The following is a 26257-nucleotide window of genomic DNA, read 5'->3' as shown; positions in this document are numbered from 1 at the left end:
TTAAAAATGGGATCAATCACCTGATGTTCTCCTCTTACTCCCACACGGCAAAATTAACATGTAAATCAATTTTTTTTATTATTTTTTCATCTCAATCTTGTAATATAACTGATGTTTCTACCTGTTTAAATATGTAGTATATGTTTGTATGTAAGTTGGTTGGCAGTAAAGCTTGGGGGAGGCAGTACAGGAGGAAATATAATGGGGAAAAGAGGAAAAAAGCATCAAGGATTGGTGTTATGTTAATAGACTGTTGTGATTGTTGGATTGTCAAAAACATTAGGGCAGCTAACTCTAAACAAAATAGGGTGTGTTTTTAAATAAAACAAACTCTCAAGGGCGATGAAAAATAGTTCGAAATAGTGGGAGTTCGAAATAGCTGATAGCGAATAAGTGAAGGGCAAATCCAAGGAAAATGGTTTTGGATCCAAAATAACGAAGAATTCAAAATATCCGAGTTCGAATTAGAGGGGTCCAACTGCAGTGTGAAATTTAAAGATAAACTTGACAAGTGGCTAATGGTCACATAAATTACACATTGTTTTATTACGCAAACAGTTAATACATGTCTCAGTAATTTATACATCCAATTAACTGTGACAGTAACATTAGTTGTAGGGATGATGCTTACTAAATAAAAAGATCTTTCCCCAGCAGACCATTTTCGTTTTCTTGGCATTTAATTGGAACTAGGTTGTAATGGAGGTTCATCGGGGTGAATATCATTACAACGGGATAATGTCATTTGCATTTGAAAAGACTCTCTGCATTAGCCTCAGTTGCAAGCTCGTTTCAGGCCAATAACGAGAATATGAAAATGGTATATTAGGACAAGGTAGAAAAGTAAGATCTCAGTGAGCAGGGGCTCTAATGCAATCCAGAAAGAAACTGGGGTTAGCCAGACATAACTGTCAGAGATAATTACATTTTTGAATCGCATTAAACTAGACTTAGTCACAGTAGGAAAATTTTGCTTTTATTTCAGTCATGCTCGTAGTAGCATATAGTTGACTTCATCAGTCTTAACCCTAGCGCGCGCGTGGCATGTAATTCGTGTCTTGCATGACACGCAAAACAGGTACACTAATTAAAGAAGGCACAGCAAAAAACAAACAAACAAACAAACAAACAAAAACAAAAAACCTGCACACAAAAAGGCCCCAAAAAACTGCAATCCTCATGACTATTTGATACTAACAGCAAATTAATTTAAAATGGATAATTTTTTTTAAAGCTTTTGGTGATCTAAATGTTGAAGTTTGAAACTTTCATTGGTTATAATTTTCCTGGAAGCAATTTTAATGAGTTGTTTTCTGCAAATATCTAATGTTTTCAGCTGGTAGGATTTTAATTCAAATTTTTATCAATTTATCCTTTGCAGGTACTCTTCACAATGGATACTAGTCTGCTCAAACTAACACTCACTTCACAAACCATCTTTGGAGCTGTTCAGTTCCTTGTGGTTCTCCTCGTCTTCGGTGGAGTATTGGGCGTTTTACAATTCTATCATGCCAATGATAGACTGACATTCAGCTGTTCTCCTAAGCCCGATGATTTCACCAGACAACTCTGCTATGACGAGTACACCTCTACCATGAGTCCTATGCTAATACCTCGGAATTTTGTTGCGATTATTTATAGCGTTTTATGCGTTTGTTGGATTTGCTTCTTGTTTTACAGTGCTGTGACAATACGACACATCAAAAGAGATCAAGAAGCCGAGCCAAACCAAAGACAAGCTCAGTGGAGAAAGTTGCACTGTATGTACAATATTCATGTGGTCTTCCGACTTGTGTTCCTCAGTGGGATGATAGCGGTCTTTTGCAGTTCTCAGACCCTTGATCTGCCTTCAGTGTTTGAATGCAACCCGCACACCCCTCAGACAAACAAGACAGCAACTTCAGTCAACCAGACGGAAAATAAAATGCAATGCAATGATCTTCATTACCAGGAGAAATCGAATCTCAACATTGTTATCCTTGTCATTGAAGCTTTAGTTATGATACTTGGTATATCTGAGCTTCTTCAATTGACATTAACGAGGAAGCCATTTCAGGAAATGTTACTTGGAAATGTCCTTGAAGTGACCAACAGCCTTGACATGGAAAACTTGTTGGCTACAGAAAACAATTCATCAGGTGAGACTAAGAATACTGAAAATTAGTAGAATTCTGCTAGTCTACTAGTGTAAATGCTGCAATCTGATTGGTTGAGCTACTCGTACACTATCAGCCATTAGACTGCAGTGGCTGTTGGTCGTCTACGAAATGCGACGTTTTTTTTTCCGAAGATTTGACGAAAGTTTAGATGTCAATGGATAATTAAATCGCTGAGAAGACTAAAAGAAGAACATTGGCGGTTTCTTGAATTCTACTAAAACAATTTATTAGATTATGAGCTCAAGATTTCTATATATAGGTTATTGACCAAGTGTGAGGTCAAGATGGCTGGATATTGGCCAAGTTCTTTTTTTGCGTGTTTTATGGACCGAGACGGTGTCGAGGTCCATAAACATGCAAAAAAAGAACGAGGCTAATATCCTTCGATCAATCAGCAGTGCACTGTCAATTCCCAAGACACCTTTCGGCACTGTCGGATACACTTTCACGCCTTTTTAGGACAGTCTTTCTTAAAACAGCTGTATTCCTGGTAACACACCAGCGAGGAAACCTCTGGCTACACAATTGCATGTGAAGCTTACTGTTTGAATGGTTTGTTATTATGTTATCTCTTTCTTTTTTCAGCTGTGAGTTCCTACACAACAGCTTTGAAAGCATCTATTACGAGCCAAACAGAGTTCCAGCCCAAACTAATGGCCTCTGCAACCATTTCTAATGTCAGAACTGAGGACATTTTCACGAATGTTCTCATACAACATGATAGAAAGACCCTCAATAAGGAAGTCATGGGATCAACAAGAAGTGACCAGCTGCATTATTTTGGACAAGTGAGTGGTACTCGAGTAGAACACTGTGAAGAAATATTCATTGGCACTACCAATGATGAACGAAGCCCTAAACGTATTCTTCTTACTGGGAAAGCAGGGATCGGAAAGACTCTGTTTTGTCAAAAGCTCGTGAGAGATTGGGCTGACGATAAGCTATTTCAGTCACAATCCCATTTTAAATTTGTGTACTTGCTGACATTCCGTCAACTGAATCTCCTTGAAAATGACCTGTTGTCTTTGCAAGAACTCTTAAATTGCTCTACAGTATTGGACGATAGCTCAAACATTGATGACTCGTTGTTTGAATACATTTTGAATCACCCTGAAGAGGTTTTGATCATTATTGATGGGTATGACGAGTATTCACAACAAGATTACATCACTGGTGAATTGGAAAAACGGTACCAAAATACTGCTAAAGAGAAAATGCCTGTCGCCGCACTGTTTACCAAACTCATCAAAAGAAAACTGTTCAGAGACTCTGTTGTTATGATCACATCAAGGCCTGATGAATCTGATAAGATGGGAGGAATTCCCTTTGACCGGTACGTGGAAATTGCAGGGTTTTCTCCAGGACAGGTTCAAGAGTTCATTAAAAAGTATTTCAGAGAAAACAACACCATGAAGAACGCCGTTCTCGATTATGTCATGAAGAATGAGAATCTTGTTAGCTTCGCTCACGTCCCTATGCTGTGCTTTCTGATGTGTTTCTGTATGGAATATGCCCTTCAAACATCAAACAGCACTGATGATCTCCCTGTTTCAACAACTGACATTTATTCTGAAGCTGTGAACATTTTTGAACTAAAGCATAATGCCGCGTCAGAGTATAAGATGAAAGAAATTCCTGAGAAATTCAATGCTTCACCTCTAGTGGAAAGTACGTTGGATAAATTATCGGAGTTAGCAGCTAAACTGCTTTTGCAGAGTAAGCCAATTTTTGAAGAAAGAGAGATGAAAGGAAAGTTTCGTGTCGAAGAAATCGAAAAGTTGAAAGAAAGCGGTCTTCTCCACTGTGGTCCGCCTTTCAGGAAATCTTTGCTTGAAACCACAAAATACTTAAGTTTTACTCATTTGACAATTCAAGAGTATTTGGCTGCTCGATGGTTTGTAATGTCAAATGTAATTCCAAAAGATGTCTCCGAAATGGTTCTGCAGTTCATGGCTGGTATTTTGTCGAAGGAAAGGAATGGTGAACTAATGGAAAAATTGCTAGAAAGTACTCCATCTTCATCCAGCAGAGTCTCTCCCCTGCTGAGAGCAAAGTGCCTCAGAGAATATCAAGACAAAGAATTTGCTAAAAAAGTCATTAGGAGTCATCCTCATCGCTACTCTAACCACGGTCAATTGCAATTTTTCCGTTTAAATGATGTGGACGGTATCGCAATATCATTTTTGCTAGATGTCTTTAGTGCATTGAATGAAGAGGAAGCTACTACAGCACAACATCAAAGATCTGAACAGTCCTTTACTGTTAACAGGTTGGAGATATTTAACTCATCTCCAACACTGTCTGGAATAAAACGTCTCTGTGAATCACTAGCGAAAGAACACTGTTCCATTACCGAACTAAATATTCGTAAGGTTCGATTGACTGACGAATGTGTTGATTGCATTAGTGGATTAGTATGTAGTAAATTGACACAACTACTTCTGACTAATAATCAGATCACCGATACCGGTGTTACCAGTCTGTGTGACGCCTTAACGCATCCAAGCTGTAAAGTAACCACACTATATCTGAATGGTAATCAGATCACCGATGCCGGTGTTACCAGTCTGTGTGACGCCTTAACGCATCCAAGCTGTAAAGTAACCACACTAGATCGGATTGGTGAACAGATCACCGATACCGGTGTTACCAGTCTGTGTGACGCCTTAACGCATCCAAGCTGTAAAGTAACCGCACTAGGTCTGAGTGGTAATGAAATCACCGATACCGTTGTTACCAGTCTGTGTGACGCCTTAACACATCCCAGCTGTAAAGTAACCACACTAGATCTGATTGGTAATCAGATCACCGATACCGGTGTTACCAGTCTGTGTGACGCCTTAACGCATCCAAGCTGTAAAGTAACCACACTAGATCTGAGTGTTAATCAGATCACCGATACCGGTGTTACCAGTCTGTGTGAAGCAATACAGCACGACAACTGTAAACTAGTCGAACTACACCTGGCGGAGAATCGTGGTATAAGTGACGGAAGTAAGCAATCTCTCAAATGTGTGGTTGGCCAGCGCAGGCCAGGTTTTGAACTTAAAATATAAATAGCTACAAGAAAGCATAAGAAGTATCAATATCTAGAATTCTCCTGTACACATTGTCAATTTTGTGAGTTTAGGAAAAGAGTTATTTTTTTTTATGTAATGCTAAAGTTGTGTAAACAGATTAGAGTGATATGAAGTTTGTAAATAAGAAAACTCGTTGTAATTCCTGAAGGGTTGAGCAGGAAAAGGGCAACATTTTTGTTAAGTTTTGTAAATAAACGTTTAGATTGTGTAGAGCCTGGCATTGTTTGCTTTGACGTTTATTCGAGGGGAGGAGATGCTTGTGTATTTGGGGATTCCACGAGGACGCGAAGATGTTAGACGTTCTTTCCGGTCACTCGTGAATTGCGAGTCATTCTCGACACGCGCATGGTTGTCCGCGAATTAAAACGTTGGCCGCGTGTAGGGGTATTTCCCGGCAAAACGTGGGCTTGTTCCTGGTTATTTGCGACACGCGTTGAAAACGAACTCTAAGAGATACCATGTTATGTAGCAATTGGGAAAATGTGAAATTAACCCCAGGGAAACCCCAGCAAGGTATGATGAGCGCCCCTGGTAGCAGTGCTTTACAGTCGCTCCATTTCCCCTATTTTCCTGACGGTCGGTAAAAGGAAGCTTAATTTTTAAAGTTGCCTTGTATTATGGTTTGTTGTTGTATGTTTTGTTGCGCTTACCCCTGGGGTGGTGGAGGGGTGTGCTCGCCGGAAATTTTGAAAAGATCGTAGGAGATGTGATATCAAGCCTACTCTTTTCAAGGTTTGGTTTTAACAATCGATCAGTGACTTTGTTTATTAGAACTACATGGAACTGTTCCCTACAACTGCAGGGGCGTAGTTGGCCATTTTTGGCTTGCAAGCCCGTTCCATACCTCGTAATTGCAGTGCGGCCCGGAAAGTTGGGGGAGGTCAAGTGGGCCTATTCAACTCATGCTTTATTACAGCTCAAGGTGGTCAATATATATGATAAAGCACTTTATTTAAGAAATGAAGCCTAAGCCGTGAATTACACTGATAAAACACGATGGACATTTGAGAACTCGAGGGAAATGTAGAAAACACGAACCGCAAGCTCGTGTTTTCTACACTGATTTCTGGAGTGTTCTCAAATGTCCGGAATGTTTTATCACAGTGTAATACACGGCTTAGGCTTCTTCATTTGCTTTATGATATAGAGGCAATGTGGCGAAAAACAAGAGAAGCACGCTTTTCCCATGTTTTCGACCAATCAGAGCGCGCGCAGGGTCCTATCTATATTACATTAGTATAAATCTACTAGCTATCTATCTACTACTTCTATCACGAATGCCTTTCTCTGATTGGCTACGCTACTTACTATTTATCCTGTGATAGTGAGTAGCGTGGTAGTGTGCGCTTGTTAACAAAATGACGGCCGCTTGGCGTTTTCGAAGTGTCTGCGAAGAGTATTTAGATAAAGTTTTGAACGACTAGTAGATTTACACTAAAACAATTAGGTTTTTCGCTTTCGATTTCTATCCGTGATGGTTGACTCGGGCTGCGCCCTTGTCAACTATCACGCGATAGAAATCTCGAGCTTATAACTAATAGTTTAATATAAAATATCCTCACGTCATGAATTCTTAGCAACTAAACGAGATCTGATTTGAAGCGATAACAGATTGTACTGTACAACCCGGTGCTGCTGGACTGAATGCCGAGCTAAGTATCTCAAGTCAAGTTTTATGGAAATCCAAAGTTTAGATTCCCATTCTTCTTGCCGCAAAACTCACGAGCCACAGCCTCTGCATCAGTGGCTGTGTCATTGTGCGCGTACATTAGAGCAAGGGCCGAGAGTCGCTTTGTCCTTATGGTTGCCCATAGATAAGTCTTGACTCTATGCATCGGGCTAAAACTGCGCTCAGGAGTTGCAGTTGACACAGGCATCGTGAGAAGGATCGTGAGGATGGTGTTAACGTTTCGATAAAGAGTTGGATTTATGTATCCGAGAGTGTCAGCCAGAGTTGCTGGTCATTCTCCAGTTGAATGTAGTCACTTTGTTTTCTACCGCAACATCTGACTCGTTCTCGAACTCTTTCTTGTCGTTCAGATCGCATGTGTACGAACGAATTGCTTCGCATATTAGGTAAAACAGAGAAAACTTTTAGCAAAACCCGCAACCTTTGGTGGAAGCGTTACATTTAACAATGCAATCTAAATATAGAACTAGACCTGGAAAAGAAATCCGAAAAGGTTGGGGACACGAGCACTTAAAAACAAAGTCACCCAGAAAACTAGCTCTATGACATAAAAGAGGAAATATTCCAAGAAAAAATAAATATACCAAAAAAAGTTTGTAAGCCCGCGTTTACTCGCTTAAAGGGAGCTACGCCCGTGGCAAGACAGCTAAACATCGTGCAGTCTGTAATAGTAACTAACGGTAAACGGCAGATTGTTGTTGAATCTAGATAACTTTTCATTTTATATAAAAAAGAAGCAATTTAATTATAACATCGTCACGCAATAGCATGGTCTTGTTCTGTTGCCAGCAATGATCGTATTTTTTTTTTTCGGTTTTGATATTCCACAAGATCATCTCAAATTAATATCGATTTCAAAACCCGTTTAAACGAGAAGACATTATTGGAAGTAAACAGCGTTACCTAACTTGAGACCTGAAACAACCAAACACATGAAAAACTGTATAAATTTTATAAGACACCATGAAATCTGCAGAGTTTGGGAAGTTTCCTTGTCCAGAGATTCCAACCCTCCTGTTTTCGGCGAATATTTCCGACGTCCTCTTTTTCGCTGAAAATTCTCCTGGTTTTTGAAACTCTCCCTAGCCAAAGAAAGATAATGTTTTCTCTGTTTAAAACTCCACTATTTTCCTTCGACTGTGATCTCAAAATGCAGGAAATTGCATCTTAGAGGTACATATCTTAAAATTTTTCCCGGGGGAGCATGCCCCCGGAGCCCCTAGACGCTTGCACCTGTGGCGCTCGTGGGCGTGGCTACGCTGCGCCGTAAACCTCCCTTTTTTAGTTCACAGGGTTGAAATCTCGTCTTGTCACATTACCCGAGATATTTAGAAATATTAAGCCCTTATTAACCGAGCAGGAGGTTGTATGGGAGAATTTTGACTGAGGTCGTGAGTAGAGACCAAACGTAGTGAGGTGCGTACACAAGACTCTCCCATACAGACCGACCAAGTTCCGTTAATAATTAAGATATTTATTATATGGCGCAAACAAGAACAATTTAATTCGTTTAATGTAAGTGGTTTGTACTAACTGACATTTTGTTTGCCAACCGCCATGAGCTCAATTTAATTCTGCTCATCCTCTTTACTGTTTTTTTTTTTTTTTTCTCATCAGGCGTTTTGGCACTTCCATAATAAATAGCGTTAGATGAAAATAGTCAATGATTTTGCATCTCAGTTTGAAACTTTTTCACTAGACCGCTTTCAATACCGATTTCAGCCAATCAAATTCGTGAATTTGGTAGTTCCCAGTCCTTGTGAGACAGAGCCATAAAAGATATTTAGAAAATTTAGGGATATTTGTGAGTCATCTCCCACCCTAGGCCTATAATCCCCGGGGATTAGACTGAAGGCGGGAGATAACTGAGATTTAGGGCTAGGGTGAAAAAAGATTCAAACCACGCCCATAAAACAGGATCTTGCTACCTCTTAGGGATCCTTTTCAAAATTTCAGACGAGCACGCCCGTGTTTTTTATATGGGATTTCCCTCAATCTCGTTCCCAGAGTCTTCGTTCCCCTTGACCAGCGGTCGGAAAACGAGAGCTCTGGGAGCAACCATTTCAGACATGCGCCATAGGTGCAAACTGCGCAGTGAGACTGGATGGGCAGAATCACCAGAATTCGGTTATTTCAAAATGGTTACTCCCAGAGCTCTCGTTTTCGGACCGCTGGTCAAGGAAAACGAAGACTCTGGGAACGAAATTGGAGTTCCCTCCGAAGGGGAAGCGGGGTGGGGGGAGGTTGGTGCGCCGCCGCCATTTTTAAGACGAAAAGTACTCTAGCGCAAAATCCTGTGGAATTCAGCGAAGAAGAAACGACGACATTTCGTAAAAACACACCCCTTCAAAACAGCGTGTTTTTGAATAAATAATTGTTCTGTTCCTCAAACAAACGATATGACGAGGAAAACGACAAAATTTTGTTTATCATGGACAAATAAAACGTTAGAAATATCCCGCCGATTACGAAATATTGCCATTTTACCTACTGAGAGAACGATTATGTCGCATTCAAATTTGATTTTGCCGCTCAGCCGCTTTTTTACCGGATGTGACGTCACTTTTTGGTGGATGATCCAAACACACAAAAAGTGCCAGGCGCGCAGAGTATTCTCCCCCGCCCCTGACAACCCCGACGCAGCCTAACAAATTTATTGTGATTTTTTTTTTTTTTTTCCGACCCATTTACACATGACACGTTATCCTCCAATCAGAAAACGTTAACGAGTTTAACGGCGTTGGGAGGAATAACAAGTTCCAGGTGATGTCGATAGTACGGCGAAGGTGTGGCGGAACCGCGGAAGATTGTAGCGTCTTCAACTATCTTGTATTCCTGGATCCGTATTCCCAAAGGAAAGCATTTCATTGTTAGGTAATTAGTACTTACGTTTTTTGTATGAGTCTTTTCATCTCTGTTACTTTTTTCAAGGATGTATAGTCGTTAGCAACGCCAGAAATGCGACCAGACAGTATTTCGGTGGGCGGATGTAAATCTACAGTGTCATCGTAAACTGATTAATCAAGTCTACAATTTTTGGCTCCATCCCCGTTTAAAAACTTTTCCAGCTCCGTCTTCTAGCAAGAAATTAATAATACACAGTTTACGAAATGTGCTGTCTTTCGTCAGTTCATAAGATGCAGTGTTTTGTTATAGAATTGAGACAAGGGGAAATCAAGCGACGTAGCATATTGAATTCGCTTTATGATTAGTCTATTAGACCTTTCCAGACTGTTTTCTGTATTCTGAGTTTTAATATTGGCCATTTAGCGAAAATCTGTCGATGCTGCTGAAAAGAACATTAGTAACTTAGCCAAGTTTGTGAGTCTTTCCTTGTAAAATTTCAAAGTTAGTGCAATTTCGCAAAGTTATGAAATTTCAGGCGCTTTATGCCCCCCGGCATAGACACGTTGTAAATTTTTCCGACTTTGTAGAACTATTTATATGCTATTTTGTAAGACATATCTCTTAAACTAGGCTGCATGTATTTTACTAACCATGATAAGCGCGTTCTCTCCAGCTGTGTTGATAGGCTTTCGGTTTGTAGCCATTTTCGAAAGTTTGAAACTTGCTAGAAGATTATGCATACAAAACGTAAACAGACCATCAGTCATGCAGAAATTGTCTGCATAAGAAGTGTTTGGAAATATCTTGTCTATGAAAATTTGTTTGTATATTTTAACTTATTTGGCCTGGTGGCCACCGATTCTACACGTTAGGAGATGTATATTGGGGGAACATTGAAAATCTGTGTTTTTCCACGAAATTACCGTGACTATAACCCAAAAGAAATATAAAGACCAAACTTTTATGATGCAAGAACGATTTCAAAATTATGCAAATTACAAGTCTCAGAAGATTTTTAAGTGATGATGTCATTCGTTATCGCGTACTGCTCGGTTGTCGCACAGTCGCCGAACTCTTGCCTTATGTCGGAGTTCCGAGGATTTCTTGATCGATTTGTCCCTTCGAACTGAAGAGCACTGAGAACTAGGCACATAGCACCAAAGGAGAGAGAGCCTGGCAACAAATTCGCTGTTATGAAAGTGTTGGGTTGGCAAAGTTTATGGCAAAGTACGTTTGATTCATAGCTGTTAAAAACAGACCGGAGATGTCTTGATTGGTTTTTACCTTATCCGATAAATCTGAGCTTGCTAACAAACCCATCCGATCCACAAAATACAAAATTGATGGGGAAATTGAGATAAGCTCAAGATCGAAAAGGTGGGTCACAGCTGTTGAGACCGAACCAGATTGGAAGGAAGCTAACAGCAGTTTCTTGGCAAGATCAAAAAGGTGAGCTGTCTGAAATCTTTAGTTTGCTTAAATTTTCATGTACACCTTGGTATCATAGTTTATTTTCTAGCGTGAAATTATGATAACGAAAGCCCAAAAAAGGAAATGGCAGCGATATATCTTCCAATTCTTCCAACATTAGGTTTAAAGAATATTCTACTTGTAATAAGTACCTTTCGGTATTTTTACGCTACGTTTACGACTTTACTTTATTGCCAATGATGTGGAAATAAATCCTGGGACTTTCTGTTGCTAAATGCAGGTCTTTTAATTGACTTTTGATGTATGAGCTTTTATACATTTCATTGATGAGATATCCATGGTAACTTGCTGGAAATGGAACTCCTATAATGTTAAAATCTTTATAACAAACAAGAAGATCTGTTAGATCTTATAACCGCGCTTTTAAAATTTAACTGTTTGCTTAGCACTACCGTCGGAACGCAGTGCACATTCCAAAGCAGTCATTGATGATTCTTTTCTTACTGTAGACATCACATCACTTGATCAACACAAACTGTATTATTGCACCATCAGTGGTAGCCATTGACAAATCTCCGATGACGTAATGGTCTTAATCTTTGTAGAACTTTCTTCGGGATATGTATGGGCATGAACGATATAAATGACATGATAATAACACTATTAACAACAGCTTTCTTTCTTAAAAGTCATGATTAAATTTAATTGGTGTTTTCCACGAGTAAAGGGCTAGCAAAGTAGTCCCACAAGTCATATAATTTAATAATAAAACTCTATCCTGACCGATGTATCGATTTTGGTCACTCCAGTGACCACAGATTGAAAACGTGACAGAAAATTGGCGTTACTTTCGATTCTGACCAAATTTGGACAGTGGGATGATCACATCATTAGCCAATTACAGGCCATTTTTCAGCTCTTTTCGTCCTATCCCCCCCACGGGAGAATTTTGTCAAGTTAGCTAATTTAGTATGCAAGCCACCGTAATGGCGGTCACCGTCGACGAAATGTTTATTTGCTCAAAACTGGGGCAAAATCTTTCGGAGATGGAAGTCAGGACATTTGTAAGGAAACAGAAAGTAATTTGAGGCCGGTTGCTGGCTTCTAAGGCTGAATTTATCCAGAAGTAAGCTGTATTTTCATTTTCGTGCCGAAAGCCATGCGATGAAATATTATCGGCTCATTCTGCTGTCTTGTTCTGTTTTTCTCTTGGTGTTTTTTGTAGCCCGCCGAGGCCAGTCTTTCGTCTAAATCAGTTGAAAAAAGTTCGAAAAAGATGTTCCCATTCAAGTTTAAGCTCTCAGGCGATAATTCTGGAGTTTTTTGGCCGAAACATTGGCTTTGTTATGTTCGTGTTTTTCGGTTGCTATGGGCGACCGTTGCTTCCTTTGTTAGGTCAAGTCTGGGGAGTGAGGTCACAAAAAAATTCTAATTAATTCTCGTTTTGTTCGATTTCGCTGAAATTTTAACACGATGAAGCTCGATTGTTAAGGAATAGATTTACCGTCTGCCGATGTGTGGTAGCTATAAACGCTGAAGTGTTATATCACTTCGAAGTCAGGGTTTTGAAGAGATTTTTTTGCAACGTGTGGGTTCGGCGTGATTTTGTAATCGGAGGTTTTTGTTGACCCCGAAAGAAAAAATATCCGGAAAAGGTCATTTCATCGACGATTCAAAGGAATATAAATATGTATATGTTCCGAGCTAAATTTCTGGTGAAAAAAATATAATTTTTGACGAATGCTGGGTTTTTAATTTTTTCCCGCGAAAGTCAGTATCGGAGATGAGATTTATTAATGTTTCAACAGCTTTTGGCGAGTAAACATCACAGGTTGTGTGACTCAAAATTTGGCCGAGTGAAAGCTTGGCTCTGGTCGCATACAAAACGAAAAAAAAACCACGGGTAAACCATGAACCGCGCTCGGCCCATGGCCGCGCGGTTAATAAAGAGTAAATGATGCAATATCTGGGAATACATGTAAAGTGTGGTTCAATTTACTGCAAGGGTGAGGTGGTGCATGTGGTATATTTAACAATGGGGTAATTATTATTTTTATAATAATAATGTTATAGTTATATTAAAAAGAAAAAGAATAATATTAATAAAGTATAATTATGATTTTCATTTATACCCTCTGTTATTCTCTTTGTAGGACACTGAAATGGTTAAACATATTGGCCTTACTTCATATATTCAGCATCACAAACCTCATCAGTGTAAACAAGTAACTTTGACTATACTCAGACAGGAAATGGTTTCACAAGAGACTATATAATGACCACAGTAGTAGGAATCATTTTAGATTTGTACCTTCTCACTCAACAATATACTGGTAATTATATAGTCTACACAAAACATGTATAGTGACTGAATGAAACAATCCTAAATCCGTGATTATTGTATTTTAAAACCCAAAAATATAAGAATCCGTCTTAAGCCAAGTGAGATTAAGCAGGTTCATACAGTTAAATTATGAACTCTTGTTATAGTGACAACTTGCATATATACATTCTGAAATCATTTGTGTTAGGCTTATCATGATATAGTTGTGAGTAAATACTGTATATTTGAAGACCAAACCCAAGTCTATGATTTTTTCTGGTAATCAACAACTATAATATCTCCTTCATAGTTATGAAGAACCTAATAAGAACCTACTTACCCTAAATTTACAATAACTATTGTAGGTATCGCAAAATATACAAGAAACTATTTTGCCAGACTTCAAAAAATGTAGGTTCTTACATGCAGGCAACATTGTCATCAAAGAATTGTGAATCAGTGAATTGATAATTATTATTTAGAAAATGTGTCTGAATATGGAAATGAATAACTGAAAATTATTATTATATAAAACCCTCTCTAAGACAAGCTTTGATCACCTTTCCATTTAATGTTGCACTGGGACATCTTGAATTATTGACATGATAGGAGTGCCAAAGACGATAGCCAGAAAAAATGGACTTATAATTTACCTTTCAATTTCCTAATTTTCTAGAACTGGTTAGTAAGCTGTGCGGTTTAAAACCCTACTCAAACTAAAGATGTAACACCAGCAATCAACTCTAGAATACAAGAAGTTGGCCATCGTGGCTTGCATTGTTCAAAATTACCAAAACTTGGTCATTTCATGTTGTTGTTTTGTAGAGAACGGCTACAAAATTTACAAAAATTTATAACGCACATGCAGCTATTGTTTTGCTCATTTAGACCTTTTGTTTGGTGGTGTTCTCATTGCATGCATAAATAGAGAGGCTGTGAACAGTGTATGCTGTTGCCGTCATGCCTTGCTTAATCTCCTACTACCTAGAAATGTAAGCTGTGACATTTAAATATGCCTTAGATGACTGTGTGTTTTGTTTTGGTCATTGTTCTGGTGATTTCCAAATTTAGTTGTCAGTTTAAAGTTGTGAATGCATCTGCAATGTAGCAAATATGGTTACATGGCTGATAAATTAGAAAACAGGAAAGGCAAGAATTTTTACTTTATTGCATGGATCTATAGATCACAGCCAAAAGAAAGCACCAATAGGGGAGATTTTTCTTTCTCCTACCACTCTGTGCTCTCACAAACCCTTTCTTCACCATGGCTCTCTCTTTCTAATTCCTCTCACTCCACACACATTTTGTACCAATTAGTTACTTCTATTTACCTTGTACTGTACATTTGTTAATTTGTTTCCTAATGTCCAGGATAGCCAAGGCATTGTTAAACATCATCACTTCTATGTGCATTGTGTGTCATTTATGTCTCCATCACTTTATTTGTAAACCCTGCAGTGGGCTAGCATCCCATTGAGGGGTAGTAGAAATAAACAAGTATATTAAATAAAGTATGTATGTACTCCAAGTCGCTTTGTGCTGTGGAAACCAGGGCTCGAAAAAAGTGCAGTCCGGAACAAGTAGATTTTCCTTCAGGGCAAGTACGTTTTCATTCTCTCTTGCCCAATAGGACCTTGAGGCAAGTCGTCTGCCAACTAAGTAAAAAAAAAAAATCTTACCCGGGGCAAGCAAAATTTGCATGAGAGCTACTTGTCTGAAAGCCATTAGATGGATTACCAAGGTGTTTTTTGTTTTTGTTTTTGAACCCTGGAATCCCTAGGATAGTCTTTACCTGAAACCATTATGCAGACTTTATCTCTCACTTTTGTACTTAAGAGTCCTTCCACATCATTTCCTGTACACCATATACCACATATCTAGAGTCAATAACTTAAATTGAACCATGCACAACGTGCTGAAAAATATTCAGTTTGGATCACAGTAAACTGTATTTAATTTTCCTTTCACTATATTAAGATTAATAATGTCATCTTTTATTGGTAGGTGCATTCTCATTGTCAACCTGGTTGTTTCAAGATTACACCATATTGACCTTAAAGTCTAAGGAGAAAGAGGGAGAAAATACTGTTCAAGGTAAATGTTAACTGTTGTCTCTATATAAGGATTTAATCTCAAGCCTATATCAATATTTTAAAACTATTATTAAAACTTTCTCTGGTTATTGATTTACCGGTAGGTTAAAATGACGTTTCGGCTGCCTTAACAAAAGATCAAAATGATGCGAATAAATGAATATATACAGCAAAAAGTGTGAAATAACACAAAATAAAAATGCATAATTAAAATGGTGACAGCAAAAAGGAATTCAGATAATTGAAAGAGACTAAATAAATTTAAAAGAATTGCATAATTGTCTAAGCAGTGGTCGAGAATTATTGTCCGCTTCATTAGTCATGCAGTGTACCATGACTTGAGAGTTTTTTGGAGGCATGTGCTTGTTTCTCCTTTAATTTATAACTCCAAGTAATGTCATTGCAGGAAATCTCGTGGCAAAGTTTGTTCCAAACACGAAAAAAAAGAACATTTTATCAGAAATATCAAGCATTGCAACATTTCTCCTTTCAAATGTTTCAAACCATACATGGTTGAACGATCATCAAATCAGCTTTGATAAACAAATGCTAATTAAGTAATTGACAAAGGTGATTATTGTGTGCAAAATAACTCTTGAGTCATGGCACAGTGCCATGACTAATGAAGCAGACAATAATTCTAGACCACCACCAAGACAGTAGTTATTCTTTTAAATTTGTATCTTTTCATTATCAAATTCCCATTTATTGCACCACTTTAAATATGCAATTTTATTCTGTATTATTTCACACTTTTTGTTGTATATATTCAATGATTGGCATCTTTTTGATCATTCATTAAAGGTTGTAGGTTGGCAGCCGAAAGCTTATTTTAGCCTAACTTTTCAACCAGAGAGTGTTTTAATAGCTTTAGTATGTTTTACTCTAGTTGCTTGACTTTTTTTTTTTATTATATTTAATATTGTTTTCTTACAATACTGTCAGTATGTTATAAATTTTAAAATATAACCAGAACTGGAAATAAGAGCTAGGCAAGCGACATAATCTTACCTGATTAGGTATTTGGCCAGGCAAATCTTTTGTCTTGTAAGGCTATATTTATGGATTACCCATTTCCTCTAATCTGAATAAAAATAGAGCATGCAATTTCCATGTCTTCTTACAAAATAGTTATACTTTAACTATCAGCAATGTTGAAGAATGGTGTACTGAAAATCTTGAAAAAGACGATAAACACACAGCATAGTCTTGAGCCTATTTTTTGAATTTGAATTGTTGATTTCAAAATTGATAATTTCAGACGTTGTGATATTACACTAGTCTTATCTTTATTTAGCCTGGATATATCTGAGATACTGTTCAGACATGTAGGTTACGTCAAACCTCTTGGAATCTTAATTTTAGCTTAGCCCCTCGCCACATTCACCATATTTCTTTAGGATGTATTTAAACCAATCAGCCTGTTTGGGACCAATCAGCAAGGGTGTTAGTTCAGCCTTGCCCAAGGTATTCTCCTGCCTACCATTTTGAAAAGTGGAGAAGGCCCTGGGGACGAGGTCGTTGAAGTCACAGTTCTATACATTCAAGTCCAGAAGTTCACTCTAAGGGCTCGGGGGGTGAGAGAAAAGTGGAATTGTAATATTTCATATTACTTGATTTTCTGAAGCTTCCGATTCTTAGAACTAAAAATCGTTTCCCTCCACTCAGTCAGGCACTAAGTCTACATGTACCCTGATTTCGTGAACTAGCCGGTTTTTCAAACCAATTCGTGTTTCTCTTGGAAATTTGAAAAATAGGGATTCCACTGTATGAACAGGATGATGGTAAATACCATTGCCATTCTCTGCACATTGAATTTTTGTCATTATTCAACTATCGCGTGTTTTTTTTCGGAGACTTAAGAAAAGTCGTAGCACATTTCATTGAGAACTGTTTGAGGAAGTTGTTATGAGTGGTTTTTCCACTTGTTTGTATCTTTTGCTAGAATTGATGAATTCAATATTTATAAATTTGATATTTATTGATAAAATCTATTACGCTAAGTGAAAAATCGATTACTCACAATGAATCCTCTCATCGATTTTTAATGATTATCGATAGATATCATTGACTAAGTTTTATCAATTGTGATTGAATATTATTGATTATCAATTTTATCGATTGACTACCCTGGGAAAGTTATGGCTTTGCAAAGTTATGAAATTTCAGAGATAAATTTGTGCCCCCCCCCCACCCCCCCTCCCACAAGATGGTCAGGCAGCTAGACTGTGGAATAAAAGGCCACTCCTTTGCATCTTATTGAATTTGAATGATTCCTTTTAATTTGTTGGTGATAAACACAGCACAGAGTTTTTTAAGCACTCACTGAAAACAGCGAAGTCAAGAAAGCAGCAATTAAACCACAGGAGTTTTTTCCTTTGCTTGGTTATCAAATTCTTCCATTAAACTGTGAAGAAAAACTGCTTTTCACTGTGAGAAACCTTGCACGCACTTGGAGAGAGACTGAGTAAAATGAGATTTTACTGTCACGCCAGTAGGAGGGTGATGTGCATTCTCATGGCGGCAGCGCCTTCAATAGAGCTACTGAGCAGTTGTATTCCATTTCAGCAAACTATAAGCTTTATTGTACCTAAACCTAAAACATTGTGGGCTTTTTTACCTTCAGAGCGTTATAACAAACCATAGCATTGGTGCAAAGCATTAAAGCTGTGTTCATATTTAAGATGTTACATGTGCTTGGATTAAGCTGTTCGGTAGTACAGCCTTTTCTACTGGCTTACCAGCAGACGAGTGTCTACATATGAAAGCTCAAACAACTGTTCAGAGTCCATTTTGAATACATCTATTAGCAACATAACTATTAATTATTGTAAATCTATCGTTAAATTGATGTAAACCTTCCATGGCTCACATGGCGTTCTCTCCAGCTGTGTTGATAAGCTTTCATTTTTTAGCCATTTTCCAACATTAAAAACTTGATATTGCACTAGAAGATTATGCATACAAAATGCAAACAGACCGTCAGTCATGCAGAAATTGTCTGCATTGAATATATATTGTCTATGAAAATTTGTTTGTATATTTTAACTTATTTGGCCATGTGGCCACCGATTCTACATGTCAGGAGATATATATTTGGGGAAATGTTGAAAATCTGCATTTTTTTTTTTTCACGAAATTACTACTATAACCCAAAAGAAATATAAAGACCAAACTTTTATGATGCAAGAATGATTTAAAATGCAACTATTGTTTTGCTCATGTAAACCTTTTGTTTGGTGGTGTTCTCATTGCATGCATAAATAGAGAGGCTGTGAACAGTGTATGCTGTTGCCTTCATGCCTTTCTTAATCTCCCTACTACCTAGAAGCTGTGACGTTTTATGCCTTAGATGACTGTGTGTTTTGTTCTGGTCATTGTTCTGGTGATTTCCAAATTTAGTTGTGAGTTTAAAGTTGTGAATGGGTCTGCAATGTAGCAAATATGGTTACATGGCTGATAAATAAGAAAATAGGAAAGGCAAGAATTTTTAGATCACAGCCAAAAAAAAGCACCAATAGGGGAGATTTTTCTTTCTCCTACCACTCTGTGCTCTCACAAACCCTTTCTTCACCATGGCTCTCTCTTTCTAATTCTTCTCACTCCACGCACATTTTGTACCAATTAGTTACTTCTATTTACCTTCTACTGTACATTTGTTAATTTGTTTTGCAATGTCCAGGATAGCCAAGGCATTGTTAAACGTCATCACTTCTGCCTGCATTGTGTGTCATTTATGTCTCCATCACTTTATTTGTAAACCCTGCAGTGGGCTAGCATCCCATTGAGGGGTAGTAGAAATAAACAAGTATATTAAATAAAGTATGTATGTACTCCAAGTCGCTTTGTGCTGTGGAAACCAGGGCTCGAAAAAAGTGCAGTCTGGAACAAGTAGATTTTCCTTCAGGGCAAGTATGGTTTCATTCTCTCTTGCCCAATAGGACCTTGAGGCAAGTCGTCTGCCAACTAAGTAAAAAAAAAAATCTTACCCGGGGCAAGCAAAATTTGCATGAGAGCTACTTGTCTGAAAGCCATTAGATGGATTACCAAGGTTTTTTTTGTTTTTGTTTTTGAACCCTGGAAACCCTAGGATAGTCTTTACCTGAAACCAATGCAGACTTTATCTCTCACTTTTGTACTTAAGAGTCCTTCCACATCATTTCCTGTACACCATATACCACATATCTAGAGTCAATAACTTAAATTGAACCATGCACAACGTGCTGAAAAATATTCAGTTTGGATCACAGTAAACTGTATTTAATTTTCCTTTCACTATATTAAGATTAATAATGTCATCTTTTATTGGTAGGTGCATTCTCATTGTCAACCTGGTTGTTTCAAGATTACACCATATTGACCTTAAAGTCTAAGGAGAAAGAGGGAGAAAATACTGTTCAAGGTAAATGTTAACTGTTGTCTCTATATAAGGATTTAATCTCAAGCCTATATCAATATTTTAAAACTATTATTAAAACTTTCTCTGGTTATTGATTTACCGGTAGGTTAAAATGACGTTTCGGCTGCCTTAACAAAAGATCAAAATGATGCGAATAAATGAATATATACAGCAAAAAGTGTGAAATAACACAAAATAAAAATGCATAATTAAAATGGTGACAGTAAAAAGGAATTCAGATAATTGAAAGAGACTAAATAAATTTAAAAGAATTGCATAATTGTCTAAGCAGTGGTCGAGAATTATTGTCCGCTTCATTAGTCATGCAGTGTACCATGACTTGAGAGTTTTTTGGAGGCATGTGCTTGTTTCTCCTTTAATTTATAACTCCAAGTAATGTCATTGCAGGAAATCTCGTGGCAAAGTTTGTTCCAAACACGAAAAAAAAGAACATTTTATCAGAAATATCAAGCATTGCAACATTTCTCCTTTCAAATGTTTCAAACCATGCGTGGTTGAACGATCATCAAATCAGCTTTGATAAACAAATGCTAATTAAGTAATTGACAAAGGTGATTATTGTGTGCAAAATAACTCTTGAGTCATGGCACAGTGCCATGACTAATGAAGCAGACAATAATTCTAGACCACCACCAAGACAGTAGTTATTCTTTTAAATTTGTATCTTTTCATTATCAAATTCCCATTTATTGCACCACTTTAAATATGCAATTTTATTCTGTATTATTTCACACTTTTTGTTGTATATATTCAATGATTGGCATCTTTTTGATCATTCATTAAAGGCTGTAGGTTGGCAGCTGAAAGCTCATTTTAGCCTAACTTTTCAACCAGAGAGTGTTTTAATAGCTTTAGTATGTTTAACTCTAGTTGCTTGACTTTTTTTTTTATTATATCAATATTGTTTTCTTACAATACTGTCAGTATGTTATAAATTTTGAAATTTACCCAGAACTGGAAATAAGAGCTAGGCGAGCTACATAATCTTACCTGATTAGGTATTTGGCCAAGCAAATCTTTTGTCTTGTAAGGCTATGTTTATGGATTACCCATTTCCTCTAATCTGGAGAAAAATAGAGCATGCAATTTCCATGTCTTCTTACAAAATAGTCATACTTTAACTATCGGCAATGTTGAAGAATGGTGTACTGAAAATCTTGAAAAAGACGATAAACACACAGCATAGTCTTGAGCCTATTTTTTTAAATTTGAATTGTTGATTTCAAAGTTGATAATTTCAGACGTTGTGATATTAGACTAGTCTTATCTTTATTTAGCCTGGATATATCTGAGATACTGTTCATACATGTAGGTTGTGACAAACCTCTTGGAATCTTAATTTTAGCTTAGCCCCTCGCCACATTCGCCATATTTCTTTAGGATGTATTTAAGTCCCAATAGTGCCACATGGCACAAAATGTTATAATAAGCTTAATATTTGGCCAATTCATTTTAAATTTGGAGGCCAAAAGGATCTTTGAGAGATCTTCACATTGAAAGCATAAAATCATACCCCCCTCCTGAATCAGACTTGATTAACCACCCCTCAAGTTTTTGAAACTTTTACGCTCTACAATTTTATGGTCAAGTGAATATGTGATAAAAATCTGCACACCCAGAGCTGCAAATTAAGCTATTGTTTAGGGGTATACCCAGTATATACAAGGAATAAGGTATTTTTGAACGTTTTCATTTTTTTACTTTGTGGACTCCTCAATTCAATTTGTGACATCTTGTATGTCTGTTGTGGTGATTTAGAACATACCCCAAACAGTACCTTTCAACTGGTATATTGCTTGTGGTCTTTCGATCTACTGTAATAATTTTAGAAAAATAAGGTTTTTCTCCGGGGCTTAAAGGGTTAAACCAATCAGCCTGTTTGGGACCAATCAGCGAGGGTGTTAGTTCAGCCTTGCCCAAGGTATTCTCCTGCCTACCATTTTGAAAAGTGGAGAAGGCCCTGGGGACGAGGTCGTTGAAGTCACAGTTCTATACATTCAAGTCCAGAAGTTCACTCTAAGGGCTCAGGGGGTGAGAGGAAAGTGGAATTGTAATTTTTCATATTACTTGATTTTCTGAAGCTTCCGATTCTTAGAACTAAAAATCGTTTCCCTCCACTCAGTCAGACACTAAGTCTACATGTACCCTGATTTCTTGAACTAGCCAGTTTTTCAAACCAATTTTTGTTTCCCTTGGAAATTTGAAAAATAGGGATTCCACTGTATGAACAGGATGATGGTAAATACCATTGCCATGCTCTGCACATTGAATTTTTGTCATTATTCAACTATCAGGTTTTTTTCAGAGACTTAAGAAAACTAGTTGTAGCACGCTTTATTGAGAACCGTTTGAGGAAGTTGTTATGAGTGGTTTTTCTGCTTGTTTGTATCTTTTGCTAGAATCGATGAACGCGATATTTATAAATTCGATATTTATTGATAAAATCTATTACGCTATTTGAAAAATCGATTACTCACAACAAATCCTCTCATCGATTTTTAATGATTATGAATAGATATCATTGACTAAGTTTTATCAATTGTGATTGAATATTATTGATTATCAATTATATCGATTGACTACCCTGGGAAAGTTATGGCTTTGCAAAGTTATGAAATTTCAGAGATAAATTTGTGCCCCCCCACAAGATGGTCAGGCAGCTAGACTGTGGAATAAAAGGCCACTCCTTTGCATCTTATTGAATTTGAATGATTCCTTTTGATTTGTTGGTGAAGATAAACACAGCACAGAGTTTTTTAACCACTCACTGAAAACAGCGAAGTCAAGAAAGCAGCAATTAAACCACAGGAGTTTTTCCCTTTGCTTGGTTATCAAATTCTTCAATTAAACTGTGAAGAAAAACTGCTTTTCACTGTGAAAAACCTTGCATGCACTTGGAGAGAGACTGAGTAAAATGAGATTTTACTGTCACGCCAGTAGGAGGGTGATGTGCATTCTTATGGGGGCAGTGCTTTCAATAGAGTAACTGAGCAGTTGTATTCCATTTCAGCAAACTGTAAGCTTTATTGTAGATAAACCTAAAACATTGTGGGCTTTGTTACCTTCAGAGGATTATAACAAACCATAGCATTTGTACAATTAAGCATTAAAGCTGTATTCATATTTAAAATGTTACATGTGCTTGGATTAAGCTGTTCGGTAGTACAGCCTTTTCTACTGGCTTACCAGCAGACGAGCGTCTACATATAAAGGCTCGAACAACTGTTCAGAGTCCATTTTGAATACATCTGTTAGCAACATAGCTATTAATTATTGTAAATCTATCATTAAATTGATGTAAACCTTCCATGGCTCACATGGCGTTCTCTCCAGCTGTGTTGATAAGCTTTCATTTTTTAGCCATTTTCCAACATTAAAAACTTGATATTGCACTAGAAGATTATGCATATAAAACGCAAACAGACCATCAGTCACGCAGAAATTGCCTGCATAAGAAGTGTTTGGAAATATATATATTGTCTATGAAAATTTGTTTGTATATTTTAACTTATTTGGCCATGTGGCCACCGATTCTACATGTTAGGAGATATATATGTGGGGGAACGTTGAAAATCTGCATTTTTTTTGACGAAATTACTACTATAACCCAAAAGAAATATAAAGACCAAACTTTTTTGATGCAAGAACGATTTAAAATGCAGATTACAAGACTGAGAAGATTTTTAAGTGATGATGACATTCGTTATGGTGTAATGCTCGGTTGTCGCCCTGATAGTCACCGAGCTCTCGCCTTATGTCGGAGTTCCGAGGATTTCTTGATCGATTTATCCCTTCGAACCGAAGAGCACTGAGAACTAGGCACATGGCACCAAAGGAAAGAGAGAGAGAGCCTGGGAACAAATTCGTGGTTTTGAAAGTGGTAGGGGTGGCGAATGGTCCTGCAAAAGCTCTGGGTCTCGTAAAATTTTAGTCGAATTTCACGGGTCTTGCAGTCTCCTTTTTTAGCGGTTATGTGCGTCTTGCAGTCTTGATTTTTTCTACGAAGCTCTCTCGGAGTCTCAATTTTCGCAAGGCTAAGGGTCTCGAAGTCCCAACTCGTTCCTTTATCTGTTTTTATATGATGTCTCCTCTTTACTTGATATAGAATTTCAATGAAGCAACTTGCAAATTAATTTTCTGAGAAAAAGTTAATCCTAACTTCTCCTAATTGTCTTAATTCCACAAAAAGGTACAAAACCTACCACAACGTCCGTTTTGGACCAGAAAAACAGTTATTTTTCTCTAGGATATCATAACGTAGTGTGTTATAATCAAATTTCCAGTTCCAGTCAGTTCCAAGAAGCTGGCTAAAGACTGTGCAAGCTCATTCTAGCTCTCAACTAAATCTGGGGCTCGAATTTTAAGAGTCTGAACGTTTTGTGCTCACACTAAAAACACTTTGAAGTCTCGGTTTTGCAATCTAAAAAGTCAAAATGTCTCGGGCTCGCAACGAAAAATGCTTGTCTCGCCGTCTCACAAAGTCTCGCATTTACCATTCGCCACCCCTAGTGTTGGATAGTTGGCAAATTTTATGGCAAAGTACGTTTGTCTCATAGCTGTTAAATAAAGACCGGAGATGTCTTGAATTGTTGTATTTTATCTGATAAATCTGAGCTTGCTAACTAACCCATCCGATCCACAAAATACAAAATTGATGTGGAAACTGAGATTAGCTCAAGATCAAAAAGTTGAGTTGCAGCTGTTGAGACCGAACTAGATTGGAAGGAAACTAACAGCAGTTTCTTGGCAACATCAAAAAGGTGAGCTGTCTGAAATCTTTGTTTTGGTTAAATTTTCATATATACTGTATCATAGTTTATTATGATAACAAAAGCCCCAAAAAAGGAAATACCATAAGAGGGAAGTTGCGTGTCACACTGTTTTAAAAGCAACCTTATCTTTTTACATGGCTGTGATATATCTTCCAGTTCTTCCAACATTAGGTTTAAAGAATATTGCACTTGGAAGAAATAACTTTCGGTATTTTTACGCTACGTTTATGACTTTACTTTATTGCCAATGGTGTGGAAATAAATCCTGGGACTTTCTGTTGCTAAATGCAGGTCTTTAAATTGACTTTTAATATATATGAGCTTTTATACACTTCATTGATAGGATGTCCATGGTAATTTGCTGGGAATGGAACTCCTATAATGTTTACTTAACAAATAAAGAAGCCTAAGCCGTGTATTACATTGTGATAAAACACGATGGGCATTTGAGAACATGAGGGAAATGTAGAAAACACGAGCAGCAGGCGAGTGTTTTCTTGAGTGTTCTCAAACATCCGGAGTGTTTTATCACAGTGTAATACACGACTTATTCTTCTTCATTTGCTTTATGATATAGAGGTAATGTGGCGAAAAACAGTAAAACATGCTTTTTCTATGTTTTATACTCTAATAAAACACAGGTTTTCGGCCAATTAGAGGGTGCGCAGGGTCTTATCTCTATTATAAATCTTTATAACAAATAAAGAGTAAGGGATGCAATATCTGGGAATAAAGTGTGGTTCAATTTACTGCAAGGGTGAGGTGGTGCATGTGGTATATTTAACAATGGGGTAATTATTATTTTTATAATAATAATGTTATAGTTATATTAAAAAGAAAAAGAATAATATGAATAAGGTGTAATTATGATTATCATTTATACTCTCTGTTATTCTCTTTGTAGGACACTGAAATGGTTAAAGGTATTGGCCTTACTTCACATATTGAGCATCACAAATCTCATCTGTGTATGAACAAGTAACTTTGACTACATTCAGACAGGAAATGGTTTCACAAGAGACTATATAATGACCACAGTAGTAGGAATCATTTTAGATTTGTACCATCTCATTCAACAATGTACCAGTAATTATATAGTCTACACAAAACATGTAGAGACTGAATGAAACAATCCTAAATCCGTGATTATTGTATTTTAAAACCCAAAAAGATAAGAACCCATCTTAAGCCAAGTGAGATTAAGCAGGTTCTTACACTCTTGTTATAGAGACAACATTTTATATTTCTGAAATCAGCTATGTTAGGCTTATCATGATATAGTTGTGAGTAAATACTGTATATTTGAAGACCAAACCCAAGTCTATAATTTTTTCTGGTAATCAACAACTATAATATCTCCTTCATAGTTATGAAGAACCTAATAAGAACCTACTTACCCTAAATTGCCAATAACTATTGTAGGTATTGCAAAATATACAAGA

At 37.3% G+C, this 26257-nt stretch overlaps 1 protein-coding gene and 2 long non-coding RNA genes across 3 annotated transcripts; all 3 read left to right on the top strand.

The window, feature by feature from the left end:
* Nucleotides 1-1393: 1393 nt before the first annotated feature.
* On the top strand, nucleotides 1394-5451 carry LOC149109804 (NACHT, LRR and PYD domains-containing protein 14-like). The gene is made up of 2 exons (XM_089293171.1): nucleotides 1394-2138; nucleotides 2745-5451. The coding sequence occupies exons 1-2, from the start codon at nucleotides 1394-1396 to the stop codon at nucleotides 5213-5215; spliced, it is 3216 nt and encodes a 1071-aa protein (XP_089149297.1). The 3' UTR covers nucleotides 5216-5451.
* Nucleotides 5452-10783: 5332 nt separating this feature from the next.
* LOC110061690 (uncharacterized) lies at nucleotides 10784-14730 on the top strand. Its single transcript, XR_016208259.1, has 2 exons — nucleotides 10784-11225; nucleotides 13361-14730. It is a non-coding gene; the product is annotated as an uncharacterized LOC110061690 (long non-coding RNA).
* Nucleotides 14731-14906: 176 nt separating this feature from the next.
* LOC149109803 (uncharacterized) lies at nucleotides 14907-20473 on the top strand. Its single transcript, XR_016208258.1, has 2 exons — nucleotides 14907-15624; nucleotides 19936-20473. It is a non-coding gene; the product is annotated as an uncharacterized LOC149109803 (long non-coding RNA).
* The last annotated feature ends 5784 nt before the right edge of the window (nucleotides 20474-26257 follow it).

Source organism: Orbicella faveolata, unplaced genomic scaffold (genome assembly GCF_042242905.1).
Source record: "Orbicella faveolata isolate gen_17 unplaced genomic scaffold, um_ofav_v1 contig_25, whole genome shotgun sequence".
NCBI lineage: Eukaryota > Metazoa > Cnidaria > Anthozoa > Scleractinia > Merulinidae > Orbicella > Orbicella faveolata.
The sequence above is the reverse complement of the archived record's forward strand: the minus strand, read 5'-3'. Positions and strand labels throughout refer to the sequence as shown.